This window comes from Scleropages formosus, chromosome 15 (assembly GCF_900964775.1).
Source record: "Scleropages formosus chromosome 15, fSclFor1.1, whole genome shotgun sequence".
NCBI classification, from domain to species: domain Eukaryota; kingdom Metazoa; phylum Chordata; class Actinopteri; order Osteoglossiformes; family Osteoglossidae; genus Scleropages; species Scleropages formosus.
This window is the reverse complement of record NC_041820.1, coordinates 7273901-7299736: the sequence shown is the minus strand read 5'-3', so window position 1 is coordinate 7299736 and position 25836 is coordinate 7273901. Positions and strand designations below refer to the sequence as shown.

The 25836-nt window shown below is 43.2% G+C and overlaps 2 protein-coding genes and 1 non-coding gene across 9 annotated transcripts in view; 1 reads left to right on the top strand and 2 right to left on the bottom strand.

Annotated features, from left to right (window-relative positions):
* The first annotated feature begins 1977 nt into the window (after positions 1–1977).
* esr1 (estrogen receptor 1) lies at positions 1978–13487 on the top strand. Of its 2 annotated transcripts, XM_018731309.1 has the most exons (8): positions 1978–2445; positions 3855–4054; positions 4255–4371; positions 4821–5159; positions 8494–8632; positions 10147–10280; positions 10393–10576; positions 11221–13487. In XM_018731309.1, exons 1-8 carry the CDS (start codon positions 1985–1987, stop codon positions 11414–11416), a joined length of 1770 nt encoding a protein of 589 aa, XP_018586825.1. In that variant the 5' UTR covers positions 1978–1984; the 3' UTR covers positions 11417–13487. The 2 variants fall into 2 exon arrangements, with proteins under 2 accessions (XP_018586825.1, XP_029114388.1); XM_029258555.1 differs by lacking the exon at positions 1978–2445 and having other exon boundaries at positions 3876–4054; positions 10147–10305; positions 10415–10576.
* On the bottom strand, positions 5719–5801 carry trnal-uaa (transfer RNA leucine (anticodon UAA)). Its single transcript has one exon. It is a non-coding gene; the product is annotated as a tRNA-Leu (tRNA).
* The window catches only part of syne1b (spectrin repeat containing, nuclear envelope 1b), a 104807-nt gene continuing 91046 nt past the window's right edge, over positions 12076–25836 (bottom strand). For 5 of the 6 annotated variants that reach the window (XM_018731297.2, XM_029258550.1, XM_029258549.1 and 2 more), the window contains 10 exons: positions 24939–25251; positions 24100–24242; positions 23633–23759; positions 23237–23448; positions 22602–22802; positions 22157–22285; positions 21301–21513; positions 20482–20574; positions 19681–19739; positions 12076–14098 (listed from right to left, as the gene is read on the bottom strand). In XM_018731297.2, the coding sequence (XP_018586813.2) occupies positions 13858–14098; positions 19681–19739; positions 20482–20574; positions 21301–21513; positions 22157–22285; positions 22602–22802; positions 23237–23448; positions 23633–23759; positions 24100–24242; positions 24939–25251 (1731 nt within the window). In that variant the 3' untranslated portion in view covers positions 12076–13857. The remainder of the gene's footprint in view (positions 14099–19680; positions 19740–20481; positions 20575–21300; positions 21514–22156; positions 22286–22601; positions 22803–23236; positions 23449–23632; positions 23760–24099; positions 24243–24938; positions 25252–25836) is intronic. The other variant, XM_029258552.1, reaches the window with a different exon arrangement.

Below are 25836 nucleotides of genomic sequence, written 5' to 3'. Positions count from 1 at the left end.
TATATTAGTGATGGCAATAAACCATGCCAAGCAGGGAAGAAGCTTAGAAAAATGTAGCATCCAAATTGTAGTAAGTATTAAAATTAGAACTAAAATTGATAAAACCAGGATTCTTGGCCGGTAGCTTCTTGGCCTTTTCTGTTGCATTGACCAAGATACTATTTACAGATTAATGGTAAAGTTCAAAGTGTTGCTCTTCAAAATGTTCTCTTTGCCATAGTATAATACAGGGATTGTGGATCACCTCCATCTGGGAATGTTTCATTCGCTTTGACTAAATTGCTGCCTTGCGTGTGGTTGGATGTGTCACAAGACAAATAGCAGTACACAGAAAATGACGTACAACAAAAGAAAATTCCTACCGAAAGTAGAAGTTTATAAAAGCGGAAGAACAGCAAAAGCAGCGCTTATTTCATACTTGGAGAAAAGCAAAGCGAATGCGGTCCTACGGATTGCTGTGCTTGTGTAAATTAGCACCAAAGGCACATGTTGACCTTCTCATTTATTTGCAGTGTGTTACTATGACCTGATCTTGATACTTTATCGATCCCCTTTGCTTCGTCGCTTCAGTTCCGTCCATGCTGTGACCGAAAGGCTGAGTTTTAAATAGAATTCATAGAGACTCTAGGTCTTTTTGTCAACTACCGCCAGAGACCGGACATCACAGGCAAAAGGGAAGCACGTTGCTGTCGCCTGCGGTGCCCCGTCTATAACGCTGTGAGGTGAGATGCCACCGAGACCTGGAGCTTTTCCTAAACCAGATACTGTATCATCCACTTACATAAGTGCTGTATGTTATCAATAACCTTTCTTCCAAAGGCAGATTTTTATGCAGATTTTGTCCCGTGAAAGACCACAAGAGATAATTTTGCACTTTACATAATTTTCATTGCATTGCTTTACATTAGTACTTTTGTGCAGACTTGAGGTCGTTTAAATTACCACATGTAATACATTTCTGCTGGGGGGGGCTCTGCCCTAACAGGACACAAAGAAAACAGATGTGATCCAATGTCACTTTAGGGTCTTATCAAGAACGAGTCATTTTTTTTTCACCTTTGGTGGGAGCTGACTGTTGAGGTTATCTAACCGCACTTTGTTGAACAATGAGGAATATGCATTTTCCAGCACGTCCGGGGTAGTGTTGTGTCTGGTGTATCGTAATAATATTGCATTGGCAAAAAGTAATGGGTGTTACCACTTAAAACGACTCTTTCGGACAATTTTCGATGGATCTTGTTGTCTTCAAAGCCACATTTTCTTGCTGTTAAAGACGCATCAGCTTCCAACCAGGTGTCACCTTCCTCGTTCATGACTTAAAGCTCGCATTGTACATGGAACCCCAGATACCATCCACCGTGAGACTACAGAAATAGCATGGTGTACTGCACAACTGGGTTGTTATGAAATGTTCTCCCATACGGACCAGAAATTTTTCAATGCACATCTTGGCGGTTCCTTCTAAAGTAACAATTCTAACTGCGTTCTGAGACCTTCTAAGGACTGAAACTGATGATTTGATCCTGACTTTGTAGAAAACGTACGTGTGGCCAGAGAGTGTTTCTCGTAGGGCTTTTGTCAGGCGCTGACACACATCCAAGTGCGCTTTGTAGCGCATGACAACAACACCTCCAGCCAATGGCAGGACAGGAGCAGCACAGCTACAAAGCATCTAAGCTCCAAGGAGAAGATGTTTGGGTTCAGCCTTTTTTGGAAGGTTGGGCCAAGTGCGATTTGCTCATTTCCTCTCCCCATTTTTGGAGAAGTTCTCAAAACGGAGGCGAAGGAGCAGTTTTACAGCTAGGGGAGGGAGGGAGAGTTTGAGTGGAAGTCAGTCCTGTACGTGTGCTACAAGAAGGCTGCTCCTCTCTCTCCGTCTCTCAGAAAGGGGGAGGAGGAGCCCCCCCCACCCCCGCTGAGTCACGGGCTGGAGATCAGTGGGAGGTGAAAATAAACACATGCAGTTTGTCCGTTTGCTCTAACCATGGCCAGGCCGGCGCTCTCCAAGGCGGGCCGGGTGCTGCTGCCACACAAGAGCGAAGCTGCAGAGCTGGAGCCGATCGACAGCTCAACCACCAAGCTCCTGCCCGAGGGGGTTCGAGCTCAGATGTTCCTGGAGGTGGATTCCGGGACCCCTACGTCGATCAGTTATGTAGACAGCAGCTATGATTATGGTGCCCCCACGCTTGCTGCCACCTCTGCCTACCACGTCACCGACCTGAGCCACAGCATGGACCCCTCGGATGGCGCCGGTTATACCTCTGACACCAGCCTGCAGCCTTTGGGCACCATGTCCACCAGCTCCTTGGTTTTCATGCCCACCGGTGGCCAGGTTTCTTCCTTCATCCATCACCCCAGCCCGACGAGCCAACAGGCATCCTGCTACTCAGAGGGTGAGCAGAGCAACTACCGACTCTGGGAAGCCCCCCCTTCTCAGATCAGCAGGTAAGTGTAGCCATGGGGTGTATGGTGGACAAAAAAGTAGAGGAAGGTCTTTAGATCTCATCTGACATAGTCACACTGTGAGATGCTTAGAAGTTTTTATGTTGAAGTGTAGGGGTTACAACCTCCGTCATCCACTCTAAGCACCTTGGTTTAAATCACACTTTGTGCTGCAGAACGCTTAATCAATGTATTTACGCTGAAAAAGAAAATGCCGAACCGATCCAGTAAAACATACCCAGGTTTATGAATGGGGGAATAATTGAGGGCAACATACCGTTGTATGCTGCTTTGGAGAACTGTGTCATTTAGATGAATTAATAATTCGATGCTGGTAGGAACATAAAAGAAAAACCTCTGAATGACCGCAAGGGAAAGGAACCCAAAAAACTGAAAGTACCAGTCCAAGTGAAGACATCGGGCTGTTTTCTTCTGATTCCGTTGCTCTTTGTCTGTGAGGACCATGTGAAGAATGACAAACAGTCTTTGGGAACCTGACAGGCACCTCCCCAGTTGGAAGCATCTCTCCAACACATATTTTAAAAAAATTCAGATCACTTCACATTTTAATATGAATTTGAATTATTGCTCTCCTCTGCCCATATTTAAAATAGTTTTCCAGCAGTGACGTTGTGAAAAGGCAATTTAAATAAAATTTTTACAAGCTATTAAAAATGCTTTACAATGAATCCTATATTCTTTAAAAAAAAAAAATATATATATATATATATATATATTTCACAGTGTTCACATTGCTAAAAAATACCAAGGCAAATTTTTCTTCTTTTGACCTTGAAATCAGGTAATTAATTATCAATTAAAATTAATTAGCTATTAAGTTTTCATCTTTTTTATTAATTGTCAATCGTAATTATTTCATTAGCTAGAGTTGTTTTGTGGATTAGAATTTTTTTAAGTCATTGCATTATTACTTTTGTCCAGCTCCTTTGCGTTACAGTTATCAGTGATCAGTTTATAAAGAGAAGAGTTCCTGAAGTAGTTGAGATGATCTCTCCAAGGCAAAGAGGATTTGAGTTCCACTGCATTTGCTGTGTTGGGGGCAGCTGGTAGCGTAGTGGTAAGAAAGAGCCTTGCATTCAAAAGAACCGGGTTTGAACCCCATCTCCTTTTGTACTACCCTTGATAAAGGTAATTACCCTGAACTCATACAGTAAAATTTACTCATCAGTAGAAATCCAGAAATTATTGCAGGCAGCTTCGCATAGAAGCCCAGTACTGTAAATTGCTTTGGAGAAAAACGAAATAATAGTCATTTTAGAAAGCGGACGCACATTAACACATTCTAAAGCCATCGTGAAGTGGGAGATGTTTTTCTTGTTTTAAATTTCATATGCATTCTGGTTTATTTCCATACATCACGATGGCCTCCCACATCCCCTCTCCACCTGCAGCCGGTCCAGCCCAGTAAGCAGTCGGCAGAATGTGCAGGAGGAGATCGCTGCCTCTGTAGACAGATCCGTATCCAAGGTGGTGTTTGAGCCCATGAAGGACACCCGCTACTGTGCCGTGTGCAACGACTACGCCTCGGGATACCATTACGGCGTCTGGTCCTGTGAGGGATGTAAAGCCTTCTTCAAGAGAAGCCTCCAAGGTCCCTCTTGTTCCTTACATTGGTCCCTTGCTTTTCACATCTTTCGTCTGCCTTTCACACAATATCTCTTCAGTATTCAATATTTGGCACAATGGTGGGATCATCTAGTTTAAGGTATATTAAAGTTCCTTCCGTCTTTGCCCTTTTTCTGGGTTTGATCTTCGTACTGAAGAAATCTCGATTCTCGTCATGCCCTGCAGGTCACAATGACTACATGTGCCCAGCGACCAACCAATGCACCATCGACCGCAACCGCAGGAAGAGCTGCCAGGCCTGTCGCCTGAGGAAGTGCTGTGAGGTTGGCATGATGAAGGGAGGTATGTCATATTCCCCTTTCGATGAAAATTATACATCTTTTTGCTAGGTTTGTTGGATTTTTATCGGTTATTTCTCACCCTTTCTCTGAACTTAATATTTCACTTGTACTTGTACTCACTTCCTTTTTCTGACAGCTTCCCCCATATTTCCCTGTTCTATATTTCTCATCGCACACTTTTAAAAGCATTTTATGGCGATTTCATGGTGCCTTTTTTCCCCTTAAAGCCATTTATTTGATGTTTTCCAGTTTTTCTACTACTTTTTGGGACCCTGCAAAAATAATTTGCACTCTTTCATTTAAGTATTTCAGTGATACTCTAATGTAGAGCCCACTGCATTTAAAACATGAAACCAAGCTCTTAGGTTGTGTGCTGTCGAGTCTTATCCCTCTTTAAAGAGCTGTCTGTGCTCCTCCACAAAATCTCTCAACCATCACCATCGGTCACAGGACTCCGCAAGGATCGGCTGGGCCGGAGCCCACTGCGGGCCAAGCGCTCAGGAGCAGGTTCCCCTGTGAGGGCCAGCTGCGGGTCGGAACCCAGGCAGGTAGTGACCCCGGCCCTGACCCCGGGGGACCCCATGCAGGTGAAATCTGCCGGCACCAATCGGGGCCTGAGCATTCCTGCGGAGCAGTTCCTACTGCTGCTGCTGAATGCCGAACCCCCCTCCGTCTGCACCCGACAGAAGCACAGCCGGCCCTACACAGAGGTCACCATGATGACCCTGCTCACCAACCTGGCCGATAAGGAGCTGGTGCACATGATTGCCTGGGCAAAGAAGCTACCTGGTAAGGCCTGCACTTTGCAAATCATAGCTAGAACTGGATACCAGCTGAATGATGACAACATTTACATTTATTCATTTAGCAGACACTTTTCTCCAGAGTGTTGTACATCTCATGGAAAATACAATGTGTTCATTGCATTAGCAGGAAGAGAGACATAGATGCAGACGTGTGATTATTAAGAGCAGTTAGTTTTTTCCACGGTATGAACTAATGTTCGTCACACGGGTAGTTGCATCAAACTTCTCCAAATATCCACGATTCTCCATCCGTCACATTCCCAGTAATTTTTTATTTTTTTTTTGAGATATATATAAACATTTGCGTTACATTATAGGAGTAGTTTTGTAAAGGTTTATATGGGCATGACCATTTATACCTTACATGAACTTAAGAGATTATGGGCAAAGTGAGCCTGGAGGAGATGAGTTTTAAGACCCTTTTTAAATATGGACAGAGACAAAGCAGTTCTGAGTGAGGGGAGGCTATTCTATTACAACAGAACCAGAATCTTCATCTATAAGACCAGATACGGAAGAGCATAGCATTTGAAACAAGGGGATACCAGGAGTGGGGTTTGAACCCACGCGGACATACGTCCATTGGATCTTAAGTCCAACGCCTTAACCACTCGGCCACCCTGGTGGGGACAGCACCTCTCTAATAATAGTATTAGAAAAACAACATCTCTTGATGTAAGACTATCCACTTCATCCTAAAACTGAAAATGGTATTTGTCACAAATATAAATTTAACCATTGATTTTTGTGTTCTGAGGTTAGGTTTGCTATGTGTTTTTGTGTAAAGGGACAGACACTGCCATGTTTCAATTTGTTCTTGATAAGATGCGTAACTCAGTTTCACGATTGCGGAAAATACCATTATTGTGGCACTGACCTTTGTTTAAGCAAAATAGTTGATCGCATTGTTGCTAAATAATAGCTTTTTACCTTTACAGTTCATATTTAGAGTGAATTATAAGTTTAAGGGCAATGCAGGGGGGTAGTGCTGGTGCCTCGTTGCTCCTGGACTGTGGGCTTGGAGTGTGTGTCTGAGGACGAGTGTGTGTGTGTGTGTGAGAGTGAATGACGGTGTATGATGGTGTATGATTACACTTCGATGGACAAATGTCACATTTGGGGTGAACCCTGCCTTATGTTTCCACAGTCGGCTCTGGACCACCACAACCACGCATTAGGACAGGCTGTTAAGAATAAGAAATTATACAACAGATTAGTTCATAAAGACAACAAACATTACCAGTTATGGTGTTAATCTGGCATGTAGTTTCATAAGTGAATTGCAAACAAGTACTATAGTAACAGCTTCTGACATACAACTTCTGTATTACAGGAAAAAATAAAGGCCAAGGTCACTGACCCTGACCACCTGCTCCAAATACATTCTGGGTGACAATATTTATATGTACTTTAAGAAGGAGAAGGGGGTGCAGTGGTGCAGCGAGCTTGGCTGGGTCCTGCTCTCTGGTGGGTCTAGTGTTCGAGTCCCACTTGGGGTGCCTTGTGATGGACTGGCATCCTGTCCTGGGTGTGTCCTCTCCAGCCTTACACCCTATGGTTCTGGGTTTGGCTCCATCTTGCCGTGACCCCACTTAGGACAAGTGGCTTCAGCCCGTGTGTGTAAAGATGGAGGTCCTGTAACATCAGTAAACGCTCAAAATTCATTTCCTTCAGCTTTCTTATTATGAAACAACAGAGTAACATTTTTACTTGGATCATTTCACCATTGTTGTGTTTGATTTATTCTTAGGATATATCAACATTGCATGTCCAGTTGGTCCCGCTGCACCCGTCTTCACAAATCGTGAACTGATACACTGCCGGTAGTGGCTGATGTCTCAGTAGAGCTTCATCGATGCTCTTTTACTTTGCAGTACATCACAGCCCCAAAGGAGGCAGCATGTTGAAGATGACACATTTTAATTATATGGTAGTTGGCAGGTAAAAATAAGAACAGCACTTTTGTTTTCCAAAGCAGAGTCCTGCTGCGTTGAAGAACACAACGAAAGCAGCCAGCGTCTGAGTGCTTTCTGTCCTCTATCTGTTAATTGGAACTCATCTGTGGGACACTCCAGCTGAACTTGGTGTAATTAGTTTGTTTTGGTTGTAACATCTCTTTCGTCACCCCTGAGGCTCTTTATCACAAAGTAGGAATTGCAGTCATTACACTCGATTCTGCAGAGTAGGGGTCCATCATCTGTCACGTGGGGTACAGGACCAGGTTTTCTGTGAAATGACATGTTTCACTGCTTTGCTACTGTCGACTGATTTTTGAATTAGACCGGATTGAATTGTATTGGATTGGAGTGAAATTAACCGAATTCAATTAATTTAACTCAATTTGGATAAATTGAATTTAATTTAAGTAAAGTAAATTTAATCTATCTGAACTGAATAGAATTGAATAGAACTGAACTGACATAAATTGAACTAACTTGAATTGAATTGAATTGAATTGAATTGAATTGCGCTCAGTCCTAGTCACGCAGAGCTGACAGCCAGTTTTCCCATGTGCACTTAAAGGGAGAAGAATTGATATGTTAAACTTTCTGGTATAAAATGCAGTGGAGAACATGTTCTGCAAAAAAGTTTCCTGTACTATAATAGTAGCTGAGTATGTTGTGTACTGTGCTGTGCAACTTTTTCATTTGGAGTTTATGATTAAAGAATATCTGACAGTGTTATTTGGGCTGGCTGCCAGACAGTACTTTTCAGATATCCAGCTGTCAACTTCCCTGTTCCGAGTGTGATTCATAGCAGTATGATGATAATAACAGAAGGTATTTGGCAATTAAATACACATAAATTTAAGTTTCTTTTGTAATAATGTTTCTGCTCTGGAACATTCTGTTTATGGGCAGAAAACTTGCAATGAACATTTTTTACATAATGTCAGACACACACAGTCTACAACTGGTTGTCCCAACCAGGGTCGCAGTGCGCTGGAGCTTAACCCGGCAGCGCAAGGCGTGGGGGACACACCCTGGACGAGACGTCAGTCCACCACAAGGCACCTCAAGCAGGACTCGAACCCCATACCAGCCACACAGCGGGCCCTGGCCAAATCCGTTGCTATCCGCCCCCCCCCCTTCCAATAGTCACATGGAGAAAAGGAGAAATTTACCAATTTACAGCAGCACAGTTAGGCATCACAAATGGTCTTGAAACCATGCAAACATGACAACATTATACAATTATTTATAGATGCATTTTTCTGCAACAAATCTGACAAAAGTCGTAGGTTTTGTTTAAAGGCGAACATGGTCAACCCCCCCCAAGGTGGATGGCGAGGCCAGCAATGACGCCTTTCTCCACAGGGTTCCTGGAGCTCTCGCTCCACGACCAGGTGCAGCTCCTGGAGAGTTCCTGGCTGGAGGTTCTTATGATCGGACTCATCTGGCGCTCGGTACACTTCCCCGGAAAGCTCATTTTCGCACAGGACCTCATCCTGGACAGGTAAGGATGCAAAGACGAGAGAACAGAATCATCGCCATCCAGTCTCGGACGTACACTTCCATAGGAGCGATTGTGCCGTAGTCCATGTCACGGTGGTCCAAAGGCAATTTGATCGCATATGTTGCTAATAAATATTTGAAGGTTACATGTCTTTTTCCAAGTCCAATGTATTGGGGAGTAACAGCGAGATGAAAATAAAATCCAGTGTGGTAAATCAATATGTTTCCAAGGGTAAAAAACATTTTCATAAACACAAAACTAAATGATTATACCAGCTGTAGAGGATCTTGTCATCTCTCCATATTTATCATCTACTGCTGTAACACTACAACCTTTCTGCTGATCTCTGTATATCAGAGAATTTCTTCCCTCCCTTCTGACCTGCTATATTTCATAATCACACAAAATGAGAAATGTCACGAGATGCTAAAAGGAGATAAAGAACAGCTTGACTGTATTAGTTTTGCACACTGAGAATTTAATCAAAATAACTCCTGGAAAAATGTGCTATTGGAGTTTTGAGAGGTTCCAGTTAAAATTGTAAATGGATTAATCATAGTTCAGAGAAATATATATATTTCAGGTACAGTTTGTCCTCTCCCTCCTGTCATATTTTCAATTAATTTCATACACTACATAGTACATAATATTACATCGATTTACGTGGTTAATCAGTTTTTTTTTCTCTCTTTTACCAGGTATTCTAGTTACAGTGTCTTCATATGGTTTTATGCTTTTCTTTTTAATTTTATTGTTTTATGCCATTGAGTGTGTCCAAAGATATCTGTAATACTAGAGCATTAAAGGAAAAGGATGTATAGTGTTTAGAAACTGTAATTCATACAATAAATTAGAATTAACCCCAGTCTTTACGACAATAAATAGAAACCAGATGCACATCATTGTGTGTCAGTATATACTGATTATGTTATTAGTCGCTGGGGCTGGAAAATTTTCTAAAACTATAAATAACCCTTTTTGGCAATGAGTGGCTCTCTGTCAGAATGATTTAATCAGTGTACTAGCTGAACCTGAGATGGAATGCACGAAGAATGCCCTGGAAATGCTGCTGCCTCTCACAGTATGGCTGTTCCGCTTGGCCCTTCGTTTCATCTCCGTTTTTATCATTTTTCTGGACAGCGTGAAGTGACCCCACTGTTTCTAAACTCACGATCTTTGTAACTACACTAGACCATCTCACAAGGCCCGCGTCGCCTGCATTTTGTATTTCAGGACGTGTTACTTTTTCTTGATGGTACACAATGCTAAGCTAAGCTAAACTAAGCTAAGCCGAGCTAAGCTAAGGAGCCACTTGATCTTTTCCAAAGGCCATGATAATGGGGCAGTGCTGATTCTGACATACTACACTCAAGCACACCTGCTCCTTAAAAAGTCTCGAGTGAGAAATATTTCTTCCAAGGTTTCTTGTTACGCAAATGTCTGAGCGCACGATGACTCGGTAACTGACGCGCTGTGTCGGCACTCCATCGTTGTACCGTGTTTCCGACCTCCAGGAGCGAGGGCGGCTGCGTTGAGGGGATGGCGGAGATCTTCGACATGCTGCTTGCGACCGTGTCTCGATTTCGCACCCTGCAGCTCAAGACGGAGGAGTTCGTGTGCCTCAAAGCCATCGTCCTACTCAACTCCAGTAAGCCAACTTACCTGTCGCCACAGTGCAAATGGACCACGTTAAATTCAGATCCGGTGGCGTTATTCTGAGCCGTGCACTCGCTGCTCATCCGAACCACCTCCCCCTCCAGGCACTTTTTCGTACCTCTCGAGCTCTGTGGAGACCCTCCATGATGGATCCGCTGTCCAGTACATGCTGGACAAAATTACAGACACACTCAGCCACTACATTGGGAAGTCGGGCCTCCCACCCCAGCAGCAAGCAAGGAGGCTTTCACAGCTCCTGCTTCTTCTCTCACACATTCGCCACATGAGGTGAGTGTGGATGTGCATGACTGTGTGTCTTACACATGTGCATGGTGGGGTGCTAAGGTTTGGGAGAAAGGACTGATGCAACCAAAAAGGCGGCCCCTTGCTGCACGCATAACCTCACTCAAATATCAAAGAGGAGGGAAGAAATATGTAGTGTCCCCCACTAATATTGGCAAAGAAGGCTGTGAAAAATTGTCTTTATTGTTTAACGTTTTGATCTTTTCTTCAAAAAATTCATAGAAATATACTGCTCTCACGGATATCAAACAATTACAAACACAACCACACGTTTATCCAATGGAAAAAAAAAAAATCTCATCTCTTTGCTCATATTTAACAAGGGTGCCAATATAGTGGAGGGCACTGTAAATGTACATATCACAGGGCATGTCTGTTTTGAAAAAAGTGGTATGTTCACCCAATTCCCATGGTACACCCAGATTTTCTTTTTTAAATTTCAATAAATGAATAATAAAGACCAGTAAGGTTCACTTTGTGGAAAAAAAACTTGTGTAATTTCCGTATTTTATCGTTCATGATTTTTCTAAATAATTTCAGATAAATGCGCGAGTTGCAAATTAGCCAAAAATTGCACGTTCTTCTATACGCAAAACTGAATACGCTTAGTGAAGATAGTGCCTTTGCAGCAACAAAGGTATGGAACACCTGTACAGCGTGAAGTGTAAGAACACGGTGCCTCTATACGACCTGCTGCTGGAGATGCTGGATGCCCACAGGCTGCGATCACCAGGAAGGAACGAGGTCCCTAAGGCAGCCACCGAGACGACCCCCATGTCCCTGTCCCTGTCTCTCCAGAGCAGTCTTGATGTGCAATCTTCATGATCCAGGCCATTGCCCTGTTCTTGGCCAGACCATACCCCAGCTGACACAATGCGGACCACCTGCATCTCCTGTCTACCTGAGCTGACTTGTTTCCCTTTAAATCGGAGGGAACAACATTTTGCTAGATTCTGAGTAATGAATAAATAATAGTAATTATTATATTGGTGAATTCTACAAAGTCAGATGTCAATTTTTCATGAAATTAACCTGCTTCAAATTGTCACTTTAGTCACTCTTGCTACACAGAAGAAGTCCGACTCGTACCCGTTTCAGGTGGCATGCAGAAAAATTTGTTTAACCTTCATTGTTCCTCACAAAACCTAAGCCCCACCCACTTTACCTGTTTCAGGTCGCATGTAAAATAACTTTGCTCCCTCAGCTTAATGCAAGCATTAGTGGTCAAGTTATCTGTAGGATGATGAGATGCGCACAGAAATAATATGAACTTGGTTGAGTAAGGTGAAATATACAGCTGTTTTCTTGGGGGCGGGGAGACTGGAATTTTAATTGTGTTCCATGAGAACTAATTAATGCAGAATGACAATGTCAGAGGACCGTAAACTGGAAGTTTGTTTTACATACAACATTAATAATGTAATGAGGAACCACTTGTGACTGAGAGAAACCCAGGCCACAGAATACCAACGATGTAATATTTGATTTCAATTATTAATCTTTTTCAGTACATGGTCCTTTTTAATTTATCTGCAGTATACTACACACTTTATACAATAAAATACAAAAATCAAACTAAAAGCATGATGTTCTTATATCACTTACAAGAGGCCTGAAATCTTTACACAGCTTTAAGGTATAGGTGGACAATGATGTTACATTTTTACAATTTTAAAATTGTGATCAATATATTTTTAAAATTGTTTTCTCTAGTACATTTTTTATTTTGATGTTTTATACTCAACCCATCCTTCATGATACATATATGAATGGTGTAATCAATAACCATAAAAATCACATCCTGACATACTGTAAGAACAATTGATTAAAAAATAATATTTTGTTATGCCAATAAATTTTTTTTTAAATGACCTGATACAGAATAAAACACATACAGTACAATGCTTGCAGCAAATCATTACTTGCATAATATAACACCTGCTTCACTAATTTATGACTTCACTGATTGCCTTTATATTGTAAAAAAAGCTACTTACATTATATTTGAAAATATAATTTCTTTGTAAAACCAATACTGTAGAATGTACATATACTCTGATGCCTCATGATAGTTTTTGCTTGAGTGGTGAAAACAATACAGTACTTTTAATAAACTTAACATTAACTGTACAATGCACTCTACGTCCTTTCATCTTCAGTGGAATTTCATGATATGAAAAATGTGAAATAGCTATTAGTTATTCAGTCTGTTCTCAGACATCCGGTTTCTGCTTCTTTCAGATTTTGTAAAACATGATATAGATATGATGTTCCAAAATTATTCACTATTGCAAGTAATTAAGTTTGCTTCAAATAAAAATAATTAAAATGTGATTATTCTGCTAGCAAGCTATATGTGTGCTGTAGTACATGAAAGTGTTTTGATCCTGAACAGCTTGTTGTCCTTGTGGATCATTACTCTATAATCAAAAGAGATTTTAAATAAGTTATAAAATGTACTTTTATTCCTTATTTATGTATTACATTTTCTACAAAATTCAAAAAATAAATACCCATGAATATGTGCATATAAGAATAGCACTGCATATACTGAGGTAAGTTAGATAAAGTGATACAAGCAAATATTTTTTCCAATAATTTCATTTCTTTTACATAATTTCATTACACAGGTCGGTGATCTCCATTCTTACATCCAGCAGTGGTTAGTAAAAATAAGGTTTTCAGACTAATGTTTTTAATAATCTTAGGGAAGTCTGTTGTCCAGGACCAGACTATTATTGCATGCTGACAGGTACATGTAAAAAAATAACTGCCATATGAGCTATTTAATCAATATTTTACAAATCATTCCATTCTCACAAGCAAAATCACAGGCATTTCTCTGCTAGAAATTGATTCAGCTACTTTACTACTTGACAGTAAAAAAAAAAAAAAACATACAAGTTTGGCTGGGTTGGTATTGGAAATGTTCAATCAGCAGTTGCAGCATCATCTTTGTTCGGTTAAAAGGTCAAACGCGATTTTCGAGAGAATCACCGTTGTCTTCATTGAACTCCATTAAGCTCTTCTCTCATGGAGAAATGAACAGTGAGGATGAGCAGTGCTCCCAGTCTCAGTGCTTATTCATGAACACATCTGGGGTTCTTCAGTCGTTGTCCCAGTGGTCAATCCAAACGCCCACACTGCTCAGGTGACTCTGAACAGCAGCATGAAGAGAGACTCCAAAGATGCAGTACAGATGGGGTCCTACCTCTTCTACAGACAAGTGCTACCCAGACCTTTTGGATAAAACCAGGGCAGGGCTCTCACACAGGAGGTGGTCCATCGGTGTACCGCAGCGTCGGGTGCAGAGAGCGGGTGAGACCGTTGGAGACAGGGCAGCCATGGCGGTTCTCCGAGGCAGGCGCCAGACAGGCCAGGCCCAGGAGAAGCAGCAGCAAGAGCAGTTGGAAGGGCAGAGCCGCCCGCAGTACACGCCGCAAGAAGGCAGGACTCTCGGGTACCGTCTCAGAATGGGAGGAAGCGGACCCAGCGTCGCCGCGAGACCTGCTCGGAGAGTGATGTAGCATGGGTCAACTGGTTGTTGGCAGTGCCACCTGTTCATTCTTATTAATGGCCACCCCTGTTTCAGCAAATAGCTCATTAATCCATACACCCTCGAATTTTTGTGATGGCATGATCGGGTGTTGGCATCCAGAGGTTTTTTCCTGTCTTACTCTGGTCTTTTTTAAAACACAATGGAAATGAGCTAAAAGCTTATTCAAGGGCATACAAAATTTCTTCTAAATTAAGATACTGCTTTCGACAAGCAGGGCAAAAATTTGGCCAGTGTTTCGAAACACACCTGTACCTCATGTTACGTACATCCAACTTATATATCTTCAAAGATACAAACATTTCCAAGATTCTTTATTTTATTCCAACTGCATTTTCTTCACCTGTTTATTTTCTAAAATTAATGACCTGCACTTCCGCTTTCCGTCACTGGGGGCAGCAAAACACACTCGGAGTGCAAACTTAAACTGTGGAGGGAGGACTGAGGAATGAGGGAGGCAAATGGACAGTTTCATGGAGCACACACAGTATACATATTTTTAAATTTCATTATTGTTATATCCAGAATCTACGAAGGGAATAAAGACATATATTTTTACTATTTTGATAGCAAATTTAGACAAAAAAATTAACCAGTTGATTATGAATATGTTTATGTAATACACTGTTTTGCGGCCAGTTAGTAAAATTTTCTAGAGACACAGTCAGTATTTAAGGTGAAATATTTTTTAAAATCCGTTCTCCCCACATGATCCTCTGTTACACTGCAACTCATCGTATTTTTACTCCATGGTTTGATTCTCCTTTTGCACCTGATGAAACGTGCCTCGCAGAACACAACAGGTTCCGGAGATTTTTTTATTTAAAGTCTTTTTAGAGTAGAATTAAATTTAATATTGCATCATGTTAAACTGGCATCCATAGTGTATTTTGTATCATTCCCAGTGTTCCCAGCACAGTATAGTAGAACACTGAGACCGCAAACTGTTTCTGATGATAAAAACAGAACAGTCTTTTAGTGAATTTAAAATTAATTTTATCTGTGATCTTTTGGAGTTTGTAACCCATGAATAAATAAAAGGATTAAGCTGTATTACTAACTTTTTACTGTGATGTAGGTGATGCACTCACAAACAATTCCAAGTTATGAATCATCTTCCGGTCCCAATTACATTCTTAAATTGAGGAACAAGGTCATTTCAGTGTTGCTTTATTTAATATGGCCTAAATTTGTCTTTAGAAGTCTACTCACATACATGTCCTCACACACCAGCTCTCACCAAAAGAGCCCAGCAGCGCCTCTACTTCCTGCAGCAACTGAGGAAGGCAAGCCTTCTCTACCCATCCTCACCATCTTCTACAGAGGAACCATTGAGAGCATACTGATCAACTGCATCACCGCCTGGTATGAGAACTGCAAGGTTTCTGACCTACAGCAGATAGTGAACACTGCAGGAAGCATCATCGATGCCCCTCTCCCCTCCACACTACGTAACACGGTGCATCCGCGAGGCCCTCAGCATCACAACTGACCCCATCCACCCCTCTTATAGTCTCTTTGTCCTTCTGCTGCCCACCAGAAGATACCAAAGTATCCATACCACCTCCTCTAGACTGTGTAACAGCTTATTCCCTCAGGCTGTGATAATCCTCAACAGCATGAACCCCCAGACCATCCGCACACTCATCTCATGAAACAGTCGGTCTTTTTCCATATACAAGAAAAAAAAATACAACTGCCCAAGTCACTTAAATATAGCACATGCCACTTTGAACAAAGCACATGTCACTTTAAGTGAAATAGCACATGTTATGCAAACAACTGAATTCTCTGCTCCTTGGGGGCACTAACCCCCCTGCCCCCCCAAAAAAAAACATACTCAAATTGTTAAACTGCCATGATACACGCTGTCCCCCTATTTTATTTTATTGCTGCTCCTATGGCTCACGCTACTGTCTCTAATCTCTAGTGTTTTACTGTCTCTAGTCCTCATGCTCTTTGTGTAAATACATCCTGCACAGCATAAATTACATGCCCTGTATAGTTTCCATTTTTGCACTGTATATTATATACAAATCTTTTTATTAGTATTGTGTATATTGTCACCAGGCTCTGGCCTGTGTAATGAACTGCCCTGAAATTGTACTCATCTTATCCGTAGCACACTGCACTGCATGTTCTTTGTGGCACGGAGGTCCAAAGGGAAATTAAGGTTCGTTCTCCTGTATGTGTAATTCACCTATAGGTGGAATGACAATAGAGCTGACTTTGACTTTTACTTTGACCATTCAATACAATGTTCACCATGTAATAAAGCTTCATGTGACTATAAAGGTTTAACCCCTGTGCTGTCAGAAATGTAGACTGATGTGTTGTAGAGATACCCCCTACTCCCCAGCACCGGTGCATTGCTGGTGTGATGAACCCAGAGCACAGCTCGTCCCAACAGGCCTAAAGTGGCAGCTGCAGAGCTACGGATAGTCGAAACATGCAGATCTTCCCTTAGACGACATTGCAAAGCCTCCTGAAATGGGGTCCCCCCACTTCCAGGCACCACCCACCCCAACCTCCCTCAAGAGATTACTCCCAGGGGAGGAATGCTGGGGTGTGAATCAATCTGGCACAGCTGGTGGAAATGGCAGCTACCGGTCAAGATGGTAAGAGGTCAAGAAGATTAACCATATGGCTTTAATATCCGTTCCCACGCCTTGTTATCTAAATCAACATTTCGTTATTACAATGAGATATTATTATTGTTGTTGTTAATTTAACAGGAACTTTTCTCCAAAATGACACTGTTAGGTTCGTATGTTCAAATACATGCAGTGATTTATCCATTCGTACAGCAGGGTATATTTCCGATATCCGTTCAGGGCAAGTACCTTGATGAAGAATACAACAGTAGGAGAAGGATTCAAATGTAGAGTCTTTGTCTGCAAGATGATTCTCTAAACATTACCCCACCTGCTGCCCTCATTAGACCACGTGGTACCTTGAATTTGCACGTCTAATCATGCATTGTGTTTGTTCTCATAAGGCCTGAGCATCTCGGGCAGCACTTTCAGTAATAATCCACTTTCTGATAACCCATTAATGTTCACTCTACATGGCAATCATTAGAGCAGAAGAAAGATGGAACAGAATTCCACCCCATTACTATAATTTTATATAGTTAGAAAAAATGACATGTCATTAATCTGCACAATCCCAGATTATGTACCACGTATAAATGGGGCTCTCGGGTAACAATCTCTGATTCCAAAAATAAATTAGCGCCAGTGATTAATTTTAAACAAGATGACGACACAGCAGTTCAGTTGGAGATCAAGCTGTTTTCAGGTCTCCTTGTCCTGTCTCATTTCCTAAAATGCCCCCTGCGGTGTGTGTGCTGGCGGGTAGTTTTGGAAGCTCGCCGATGATTCGGTGGCAGGCACCATCTCCATGGAGACCTCGCTTTCTTTGCCGCTGTCCAATTTTCGAGCTAATTGGGATTTTAGGAAGAGCCACTGGGGACACAACTCAATTCGCACAATGAGGCCCAAAGGCAGTGGCAGCATCACACACACACACACACACACACACTTTCAGAACCGCTTGTCCTATACGGGGTCACGGGGAACCGGAGCCTACCCGGCAACACAGGGCGGAAGGCCAGAGAGGGAAGGGGACACGCCCAGGACAGGACGCCAGTCCGCCGCAAGGCACCCCAAGCGGGACTCGAACCCCAGACCCACCGGAGAGCAGGACTGTGGTCCAACCCACTGCACCACCACACCCCCAGTGGCAGCATCCTTCGCTGCTAAACTAGACCAAAAAAAAAAAAAAAAAAAAAAAAAAAAAAAAAAAAAAAAAAAAAAAAAAAAACACCCACAATTTGATTTTAAATCAATTTAAATGTGAAGAAAGACCAACAACTTCCAAGTGAAACAATACTGACCTCCGCAGTGTGGAATGGTAGCTATTTTAAGAGCGTGACCTTTGAATCAGCGCACCAGTGGGCAAGAGTGACGTTACTAGACATGCAATTAAAAATAAATTTTTTTTTTTATATTGGACAACATAAGTAATCTATAGGATTATTCGTGTGTAAAACATATAATGCATATATGGTATTTGCATCGTGAACATGGAATCTACATGAGGATCCTCCTTATGATGCATCTAGAAATGAATAGGGAGCTAAAGTTAAAGTTAAAGAAACAATCCTTCAGAATTAATACCTTTTCTGAGTAAAGCGTGCTGAGATGAGTGAATACAGAAAAAGAAATTATTAGGAAACTGACAAGTATGGTCAGAACGTGTCAGAGGCAAATGTAAGCACATGCAGATAACAGCACTTAGAGGTTTCAAAATTCTCAAAGGTCTTTCTGGGAGGTTGCTGGCACAATCTTCACACAGATATGGTGCCAAATATCGTGGGTATATTTCGCTGACATTTTTATTAGCCTGATTTATTTAGGAGCGCTTACAGCCGAGATACTTTTTGAAAGTAATCTTCTCAGCCCTTTGGTTTAAAACCATCGGTAATCATTTCTTACCGTGAAAAAACTGCTGACAGACATTACTGTATGAAACAGAGCAAAATATAAAGGCATCCCCTTCATAAAACCTGTTTACTTTCATGGTTAAAGGGAAAAGTTACCAATAAGAGGGAAAAACAATATGAACAAAGCGAACAACAAGAAGATCAGCATGTGGTTCCTTAACCTTTCCATAGTTCCTAATATACAATTTCTTTGAATGTGCTTTTTTGGAAAAACCAGCGAGGGCTGATGAAATGGGGCAATCTGCATCTGTCCCAGAGCAGGTTTGCGTTGTACGGCGCCCTCTGGATTTTTCCTGCAGTGACCAAAGTGCACCCACACAGTTTGAACAGAAGCTCCAGGTGCACGGGGGGGAGAGAAGAGCGTTAGTGAGCGGAGGGACGAGGCTGGCGCACCACAAAGGAGAGCGGGAGAGGAAAAAAAAAAAAAAAAACAAAACAAAAGCCAGCAAGCCACAGCGCTAAACCAGCAAACAGGGCGAGGCCAGCGGCAGCGTCGGAAGCTGCCCGTTATAGCCGCACCGCCATCTCGTGGAGGAGGAAGGCGTTTCGGGGGGTTTTTGGCGACGTTTTCGAGAAACGGGGAAGCAATGATTCAAAAGTGTTGCTTCGGCAGCCTTGTCAAGCAGCCAAGGACAAGCGGAAGCAGAGCACGAGAGGTTTCCTGCAGCAACGCAGAGCATTAGTGATGCTAACAGAGCGCTTCTACCTCCTAGCTTATGGGCAGCGTCTAGAATTGTAGAAGATGATGAAATTCAGAGACAAGAGTCTCAGTGGTTGGTGCATCCCATCTCAGACATTTGAATTTTTTTTTTTAACATTTTTAATAAACACAGAATGGAAAAAGATCGGTGTAATTTATGATGGCCAAATAATGAATGGTTCGGAGGTATAGTGTTCTTAGCAGATGCTAGCATCATGTCCAAGATTGGCATCTTCACAGACCCAGCATAGTAGGTCTGTGGGTGGACCAGACCATGGCTGAATTCCATTATCTTCCAGGAGTTCTAGAAACCATGAGAAAGGTACCTGCGGTGCGGACTTCTGACAGAGGTCCCAGGCTGTGACAGACTACATTTGCCCCGTGGCTGTTTGCAATGAACAGGGGGGGCAAAGAAAGAGAATGTTCAGTCGAGGCAAATAAAGACAAGCTACTCATAAAAGAAACCAAAAAATAAAACAGGAAAATAAGTATAAAATAAACATGCAGCAAAAAAAGAAGAAAAAAAATCTAACAAAACAAGGACACTGGCTTTTCAGACCCATGCTTTCCATGGAACTGTTAAGTCTTGATCACAGTCCAAGTACTTGACCCAGCTAACAAACCTCAGTTACTATCATTAAATTATTAATTTAATGAGAAGAAGGGAAAAAGGTAAAGGAAGGAATACTATTAGTAGCTAGGCCACCGGTTCCAGGGGAGACCCGGTAAACAGTATGACTGAAGAGCCAGATTTGCATGTGCGCTGAAGAAGCCACATCTGCAAACTCAACTTGAAACAAGGGCGAAAATCTGACAGAATGCAGAGACGGGCTCGCTAAACAAGGCTATTTTTAAATTAAGGTCACGTGAGTCCGTTTTAATAAACAGACAGGGTCAGAGACGAAGGGAGCAGGAAGGAGCCCAGCCCAGAGCGCTGGGAACCCGGAGGTCATGGGAGAACACAGCGCACAGGGAGGAAATGGGGATCGGAAGGAGTGGGAAAACAGGGGGACGGGGAGGACGCTGGAGAGACCCTTTCATGACAGGGTGACTTTGGCCACGACCGGGGCAGTCGGGACATACTGGTGCATCCGCGGCATTATAGGAAAGCGGAGGTTGCATGTTACCGGACGCTGGCGGCTTGGAGTGCTCCTCCCGGACACGGGGCTCAGGGACCCAGAGGTGTCCAACTCGTCTGCAGATGACCAGGACGAAAGATCCTGCCGCGGTCGAGAACGAACATACAGAGTCAGACAAGCAGGATAATGACGGTGTTAAAACAACGTGGCATGTAATTATAGCTACGCAATTGGTGGGTTCATGCTTAAATATCATAAAATATATCGGTTTCAAACGCTACTACGAACTATATTACGTATTACGAATAATGAAGTTGGGAATTTTCAGAGATACAAACAGTTTACGTTTATTTTTAATTACGTTTCCTTCACGTCCGTTTTGTGAAATTTTAGTAAGAGCAATCGTGATCCGTATTTACCTTCAGAACCTGAATAAGGTGTTAAAGCTCATACAGTTAGACCACCTGCATTCAACTCACTTCCACGGTGTTTGTGAGAATTGTTCATTGACAACAAGATGGCACGTTAACGGGCCGAATGTACCGACAATCAGCAGCACTTCCATGGACGACATATTTTTATTTTCAGACATTTTAAGTTTAAAATTTTTCTTCAAGTCAGAGTTAATACAAATAAAAAAATAAGTAAACAGAAAAAAAAAAATTATAGTTGTGACTTAGTGATACAATTCAATTTGGAATTAGACAAAAAGAAAGAAAAAACTAGTGGTAAATTGACCATGCTTCACAGTACAAAATCATACACGTTATTAAATTGACAGGGTATTCCACGAATAGAAAAGTGTCTCGTCATGTTTTTAAAACACCTCTATAACCCTTATTTGACATTTCTGAGCGACAGACTCACCTGCTGGCTGCTGCTGATGTCCAGAGCTTTCTCTAGCCCTCGGATATCCCGGGTCACCTCCTTCAGGAGCAGCTTGAGCCGGTTGCCGATGACGTGCACCTTCTCCTTGGCCTCCAGGCAGTCGCTGCCCTCGGAATGGACCAGCAGCTGGCTCGACATGTCCTGCAGCAGCGTCACTTTTTGCTGGGAGTCCAGCAGCTCCCGCCGGATTTGCTGCAGTTTATAGTCAGAAACGCGGTATGACATCAGCACTCTTGACTGCAGGTGGCGTAATGATTAGATTCACCATCCTCAAACTAAAGCGCCTGGGTTTGAATCCCCACTCCTGCTGCAGTACCCTAGAGTAGGCATTTATCTTGAATTGACATATTGAAAATGACCCAGCTGCACAGATGGTAAATAATAATATGTACCTTAAGGAATAAGTACAACAGTGTAGGCAATGCAGCAGGGGGTGCAGTGGTCAGTGTTACTTCCTTTGGATTCAGAGGTTGCAGGTTTGAATCCCACTTCCTACTGTAGTATCCTTGGGTAAAGTACCTATACTAAACTATTCCAGTAAGAAGTAGTTTAACATAGTAAATCATTTTGGAGAAAAAGGTGCTGAATTAATGTTAAGTTACTTGGGAGAAACTATCAGCTGAATTAACAGAAAAAGCTATTCTGCATACACACAACATTGTAAACCTGATCGGCTGTTCATTTTTCTTTTTACATGTAGTCCTCAGGCTTTTTTTCCCCCCAACAGAATCCCTTACTTGAGTCTCTCCTTTAAAACAGCAGTGAGACAAGTTGCGCAAGATACCACCGTATACCGCGTCTCCCCCATGAGGACAGGAACAGCCTCCCTCTGTACCGTGAGCCTTTTGTGATGTTCGTGGAGCATCTCGCTGTCCAGGCTGAAGTCAATGGGGACGATCTCGTTCCTCCTGCGGTCAATGTTCTCCAGCCAGAGCAGCAGGCCGTGACTCATCTCATGGAAGTCCTGAAGGAGAGGGAAAAACCAGGAACGGGTCTCAACGGCAGAGTGGTATGTTCACAGGAAGAACAAGCGGTCATTTGGAATGCTAATCGTTTCCAGATTTTGATACACTTGAAAACACTCATATTTATTCTCTTAGGAGGCTTCTCTGGCTATTTCTGGCTTCTTGACCACCTGGTGAGCAGCTGTATGACCAAGAGCATAAAGGCCCCAGTCTGCCGTTGCTGTTACGCCATACGGTCCACAGAGGTATGCGGAGGAGGTGAGCGCGGGTACGAACACCTAGTGGGTATGAGGTGGGCTTGCACCCGGGACCTACTTGGCACTGCATGAGGGCCTCCTGCAGCAGTCCACGCCACTCCTCCAGGGAGGTGCCCAGCCGGTCCCAGCGGTTGTTCATCTCCTTGAGCCGCGTCTGCAGCTCTTGCGACTCGCCGCCGTCCGACCGCAGGAACTCGGCACTGCACAGGTTGATGGACAGAATGATTGCCTTGCGCTGGTCCAGCGCCTTGTGCAGTTCCTGTAGAGGAGGATGAGGACGAAAACCAGTGAGCAGGTGCAGAGCAGCAATGTCGACCAAAGTTCCGGGAGGGTCACGTGTTATTTCACGTTGACTCGTTCCACCGCAGTGTTATCGGTACATAAATGTCCATCTCAACACATTAGTAATGTCAAAATGACGTGTCTACTACTGAAAATATTAAATTCAGCTTGGAAAAGCAGTCATTTAGAATAAAAAGGGGAGACAGCAGTCTGGAACAGAATTTACAGTGACAGCTTTAACCAGTACACCATCTACTGCCTACTCAGACGTTATAGTTCCGATCAGCTTTGAGGTTTATTCTGGACACTATAAAGCATGAAAAAATAACGTAACGACAAAACCATGTCTTGAACAATTTACAACCCCTGAGCGCTAAAAGAAATTTTTCCCATCCTCACAAAAGCACGGACCTTCAACTTCTTGATGCGTTCCTCGATGGTTTGAATGTCAGTGCCGACATCGAGCCTCCGCAGCTCCTCAAGCTCCTCCCCTGCCTGGCAGAGCCACGCCCACACGTTTCCGAGGTCCGACTTGAACTGCTGCCACTGCTGCAAGTTCTGCTTCATGCGAAGTTCTTTGCTGAGTGCCTGGGCTTGGATCAACTCCCAACGCTCGATCACGCCTGTCGCACAAAGTCAATACTGTGTTTAATGGGACGGTGGTTTTTTTTTTTTTTTTTTTTTTTACACACACATGGCTAGTGTAAAAAGTATCCTTATACATGCTCTGGTTATATTACGATAAACAGACATTCAGTTATTGAAACCCCACTCATTCAGAGATTTAACCAGTCGAGCATGGCTGACCTGAGGTCTGTGTCTCGGTGCTGATGGGGTTGGCGAGTCCCGACATCTCGTCCTCCTTCTCCTTCAGTTCGAACCCTACCCTCCTCACCGTCTCGATGCTGCCACGACATTCCCCAAGCAGCCTCATCTGCCACAGTCATTATTATTTTTATTAACTCATCATCTGGGATATACCGATGAATCTGACCAATTTATCGAGCTGGGTATTTTTACTGGAGAAAATTCAGGGTAATTATCTTGATCGAAGCTGCTACTGAGTTAATATTAGCAACAACATTTGAACCAACAATCTTCAATATAAGACTATGTCTTTAACGGGTACGTTACACATCCCACCAGTGGTAGACCACAGTAAAAATTCGTTTCGTTGTTCCTCCAACCTCCCTCGGCCATTGACAACAATTCATTGCGCTAAGACACAAAACCAAAGGTCATGGTGCACCATTAATCCACACCCCCACACTCACGTAGCCCATGTAGGTGGACTCCAGCTCAGGCCCAGTGGGTGTACGGCTGCGGATGATGTTCTCCGTCTGCTGTAGGTGGAAGCGGCTGGTATCCAGGGCTTTGCCCAGCCTCCGGATGTGTGTCTCCAAGGAGCCCGCTTCACCTGTGCAGAGATACAACTGTCCATGGTTCATCTGCAGCAGAAACCAAGCTACAAGAACATTGTGCATAGTACAGATCAACAAAAGTCAGGTTGATTAATGATAGCAAATTAATTAATAACCAAGCTACTTTGAATTATTACATTTATTCCTTTAACTGTTCCTTTTCTCCAGAGCAGCTTACCATATCAAGATACTTAAAATAACTTACCCATTTATACATCCCCATACCTTTACCAATATTTTCAGGAGCAGTTTAGGGTAAGTACCTTGCTTAAGGGTACTACAGAGGGTGTGATTTGAGCAGCTGCTCTAAGCACCAAGCTACCTTCTGTCCTATATGCTGTTATTCACACATTTATAAAGCAGGGTCATTTTCACTATATCGATTCAGGAAAATACAGTGATCAAGAGTACTGCATTAGGTGCAGTGATTCAAGCCTGTGTTTTTCGATGGCAAGGTAAAAGACTTAATGCCATACTGTCAAGTAGCATTGTGGTTACAGCTTCCATAGAGATCAGAGGTTCAAATCCCACCTCCTGTAACATCCATGATAGAGGTTCTAGCATTGCTTGGGAGAAAAGCCTCAGCTAGATGCTTGCTAACTTTATAAAGCACAACCCTGGGTACAAATGGAGAGGCTGTTGCCAAAGGTCTTATCATACAAGACATTGGGGATTGACTGTACAGGACTGACTTGAGAGGGTTGAGGCAGCACCCAAGAGGAAGTCTTCGTCCTCGTCCTGCAGCTGGGCTCCCGACTCAGACGCCAGAGACCTCGTCATAGTCTCCAGGCCTCGACTTAGGTCATAGTCATGGTCCCATTCGAGGGGGATGGAATCCACGCTGGCTGGGGTGTCTTGGCCCGAGCGCTCAGCCCGCAGGAGGGCAGCCACAGAGGCTGAGCGGCTTGAGGAGGGCAGGGGAGACAGCAGACTGTCGTTCCAAGGCAGGCTGGACAGATCGGCTGCATCCTCCGGGTCAGAGACGTCATGTTCATCTTCGGCCAGCTGACATTTGCGAGAATGGATTAGACAATCTCAAGAACCTGCTTAACGATTATTGGCTAATAGAACTGTCAATCATAACGAAGGTCTGTCCTGATTGGCTACATGGATGGGGGTGTAGATCAAAATGTTCTCTGCAGGTGTAGACAAACCAGTAACACAAGTCACTCATGGCAGAAGTAGTGAGAGAACATGAAACATGAGATTACGGGATATGATTTTAAAAAGGTTCTTCTGTTTTTAAAATAGTTTACCTTACATTACAGTTCGCATTTTTATTTTTACTTTGTATATTTAGCATAGGGGGGCGCAGTGGCGCAGTGGACTTGGCTGGGTCCCGTTCTTTGGCGGGCCTGGGGTTCGAGTCCTGCTTGGGGTGCCTTGGGACGGATTGGCATCCCGCCTGGGGTGTGCCCCCTCCCCCCAAGCCGTGCGCCTTGTGTTGCCAGGCTAGGCTCCATCTTGCCGCACCCCCATTCGGGACAAGCGGCTTCAGACAGTGTGTATGTATTTATGAATTATACGGTAGTTTACATATACGACAGCAGGTGGCATCTTTGGACCCCAAGGACCCAGGTTCGAATCAAA

What these genes read in the sequence shown, in the direction of transcription:
- esr1 (XM_018731309.1), top strand. Translation starts at nt 1,985, where the DNA reads ATGGCCAGGCCGGCGCTCTCCAAGGCGGGCCGGGTGCTGCTGCCACAC. An exon ending in CCCCCTTCTCAGATCAGCAG is followed by an intron (nt 2,446 to 3,854) that starts GTAAGTGTAGCC and finishes CTCCACCTGCAG; the next exon opens with CCGGTCCAGCCCAGTAAGCA. An exon ending in CTGGGCAAAGAAGCTACCTG is followed by an intron (nt 5,160 to 8,493) that starts GTAAGGCCTGCA and finishes CTTTCTCCACAG; the next exon opens with GGTTCCTGGAGCTCTCGCTC.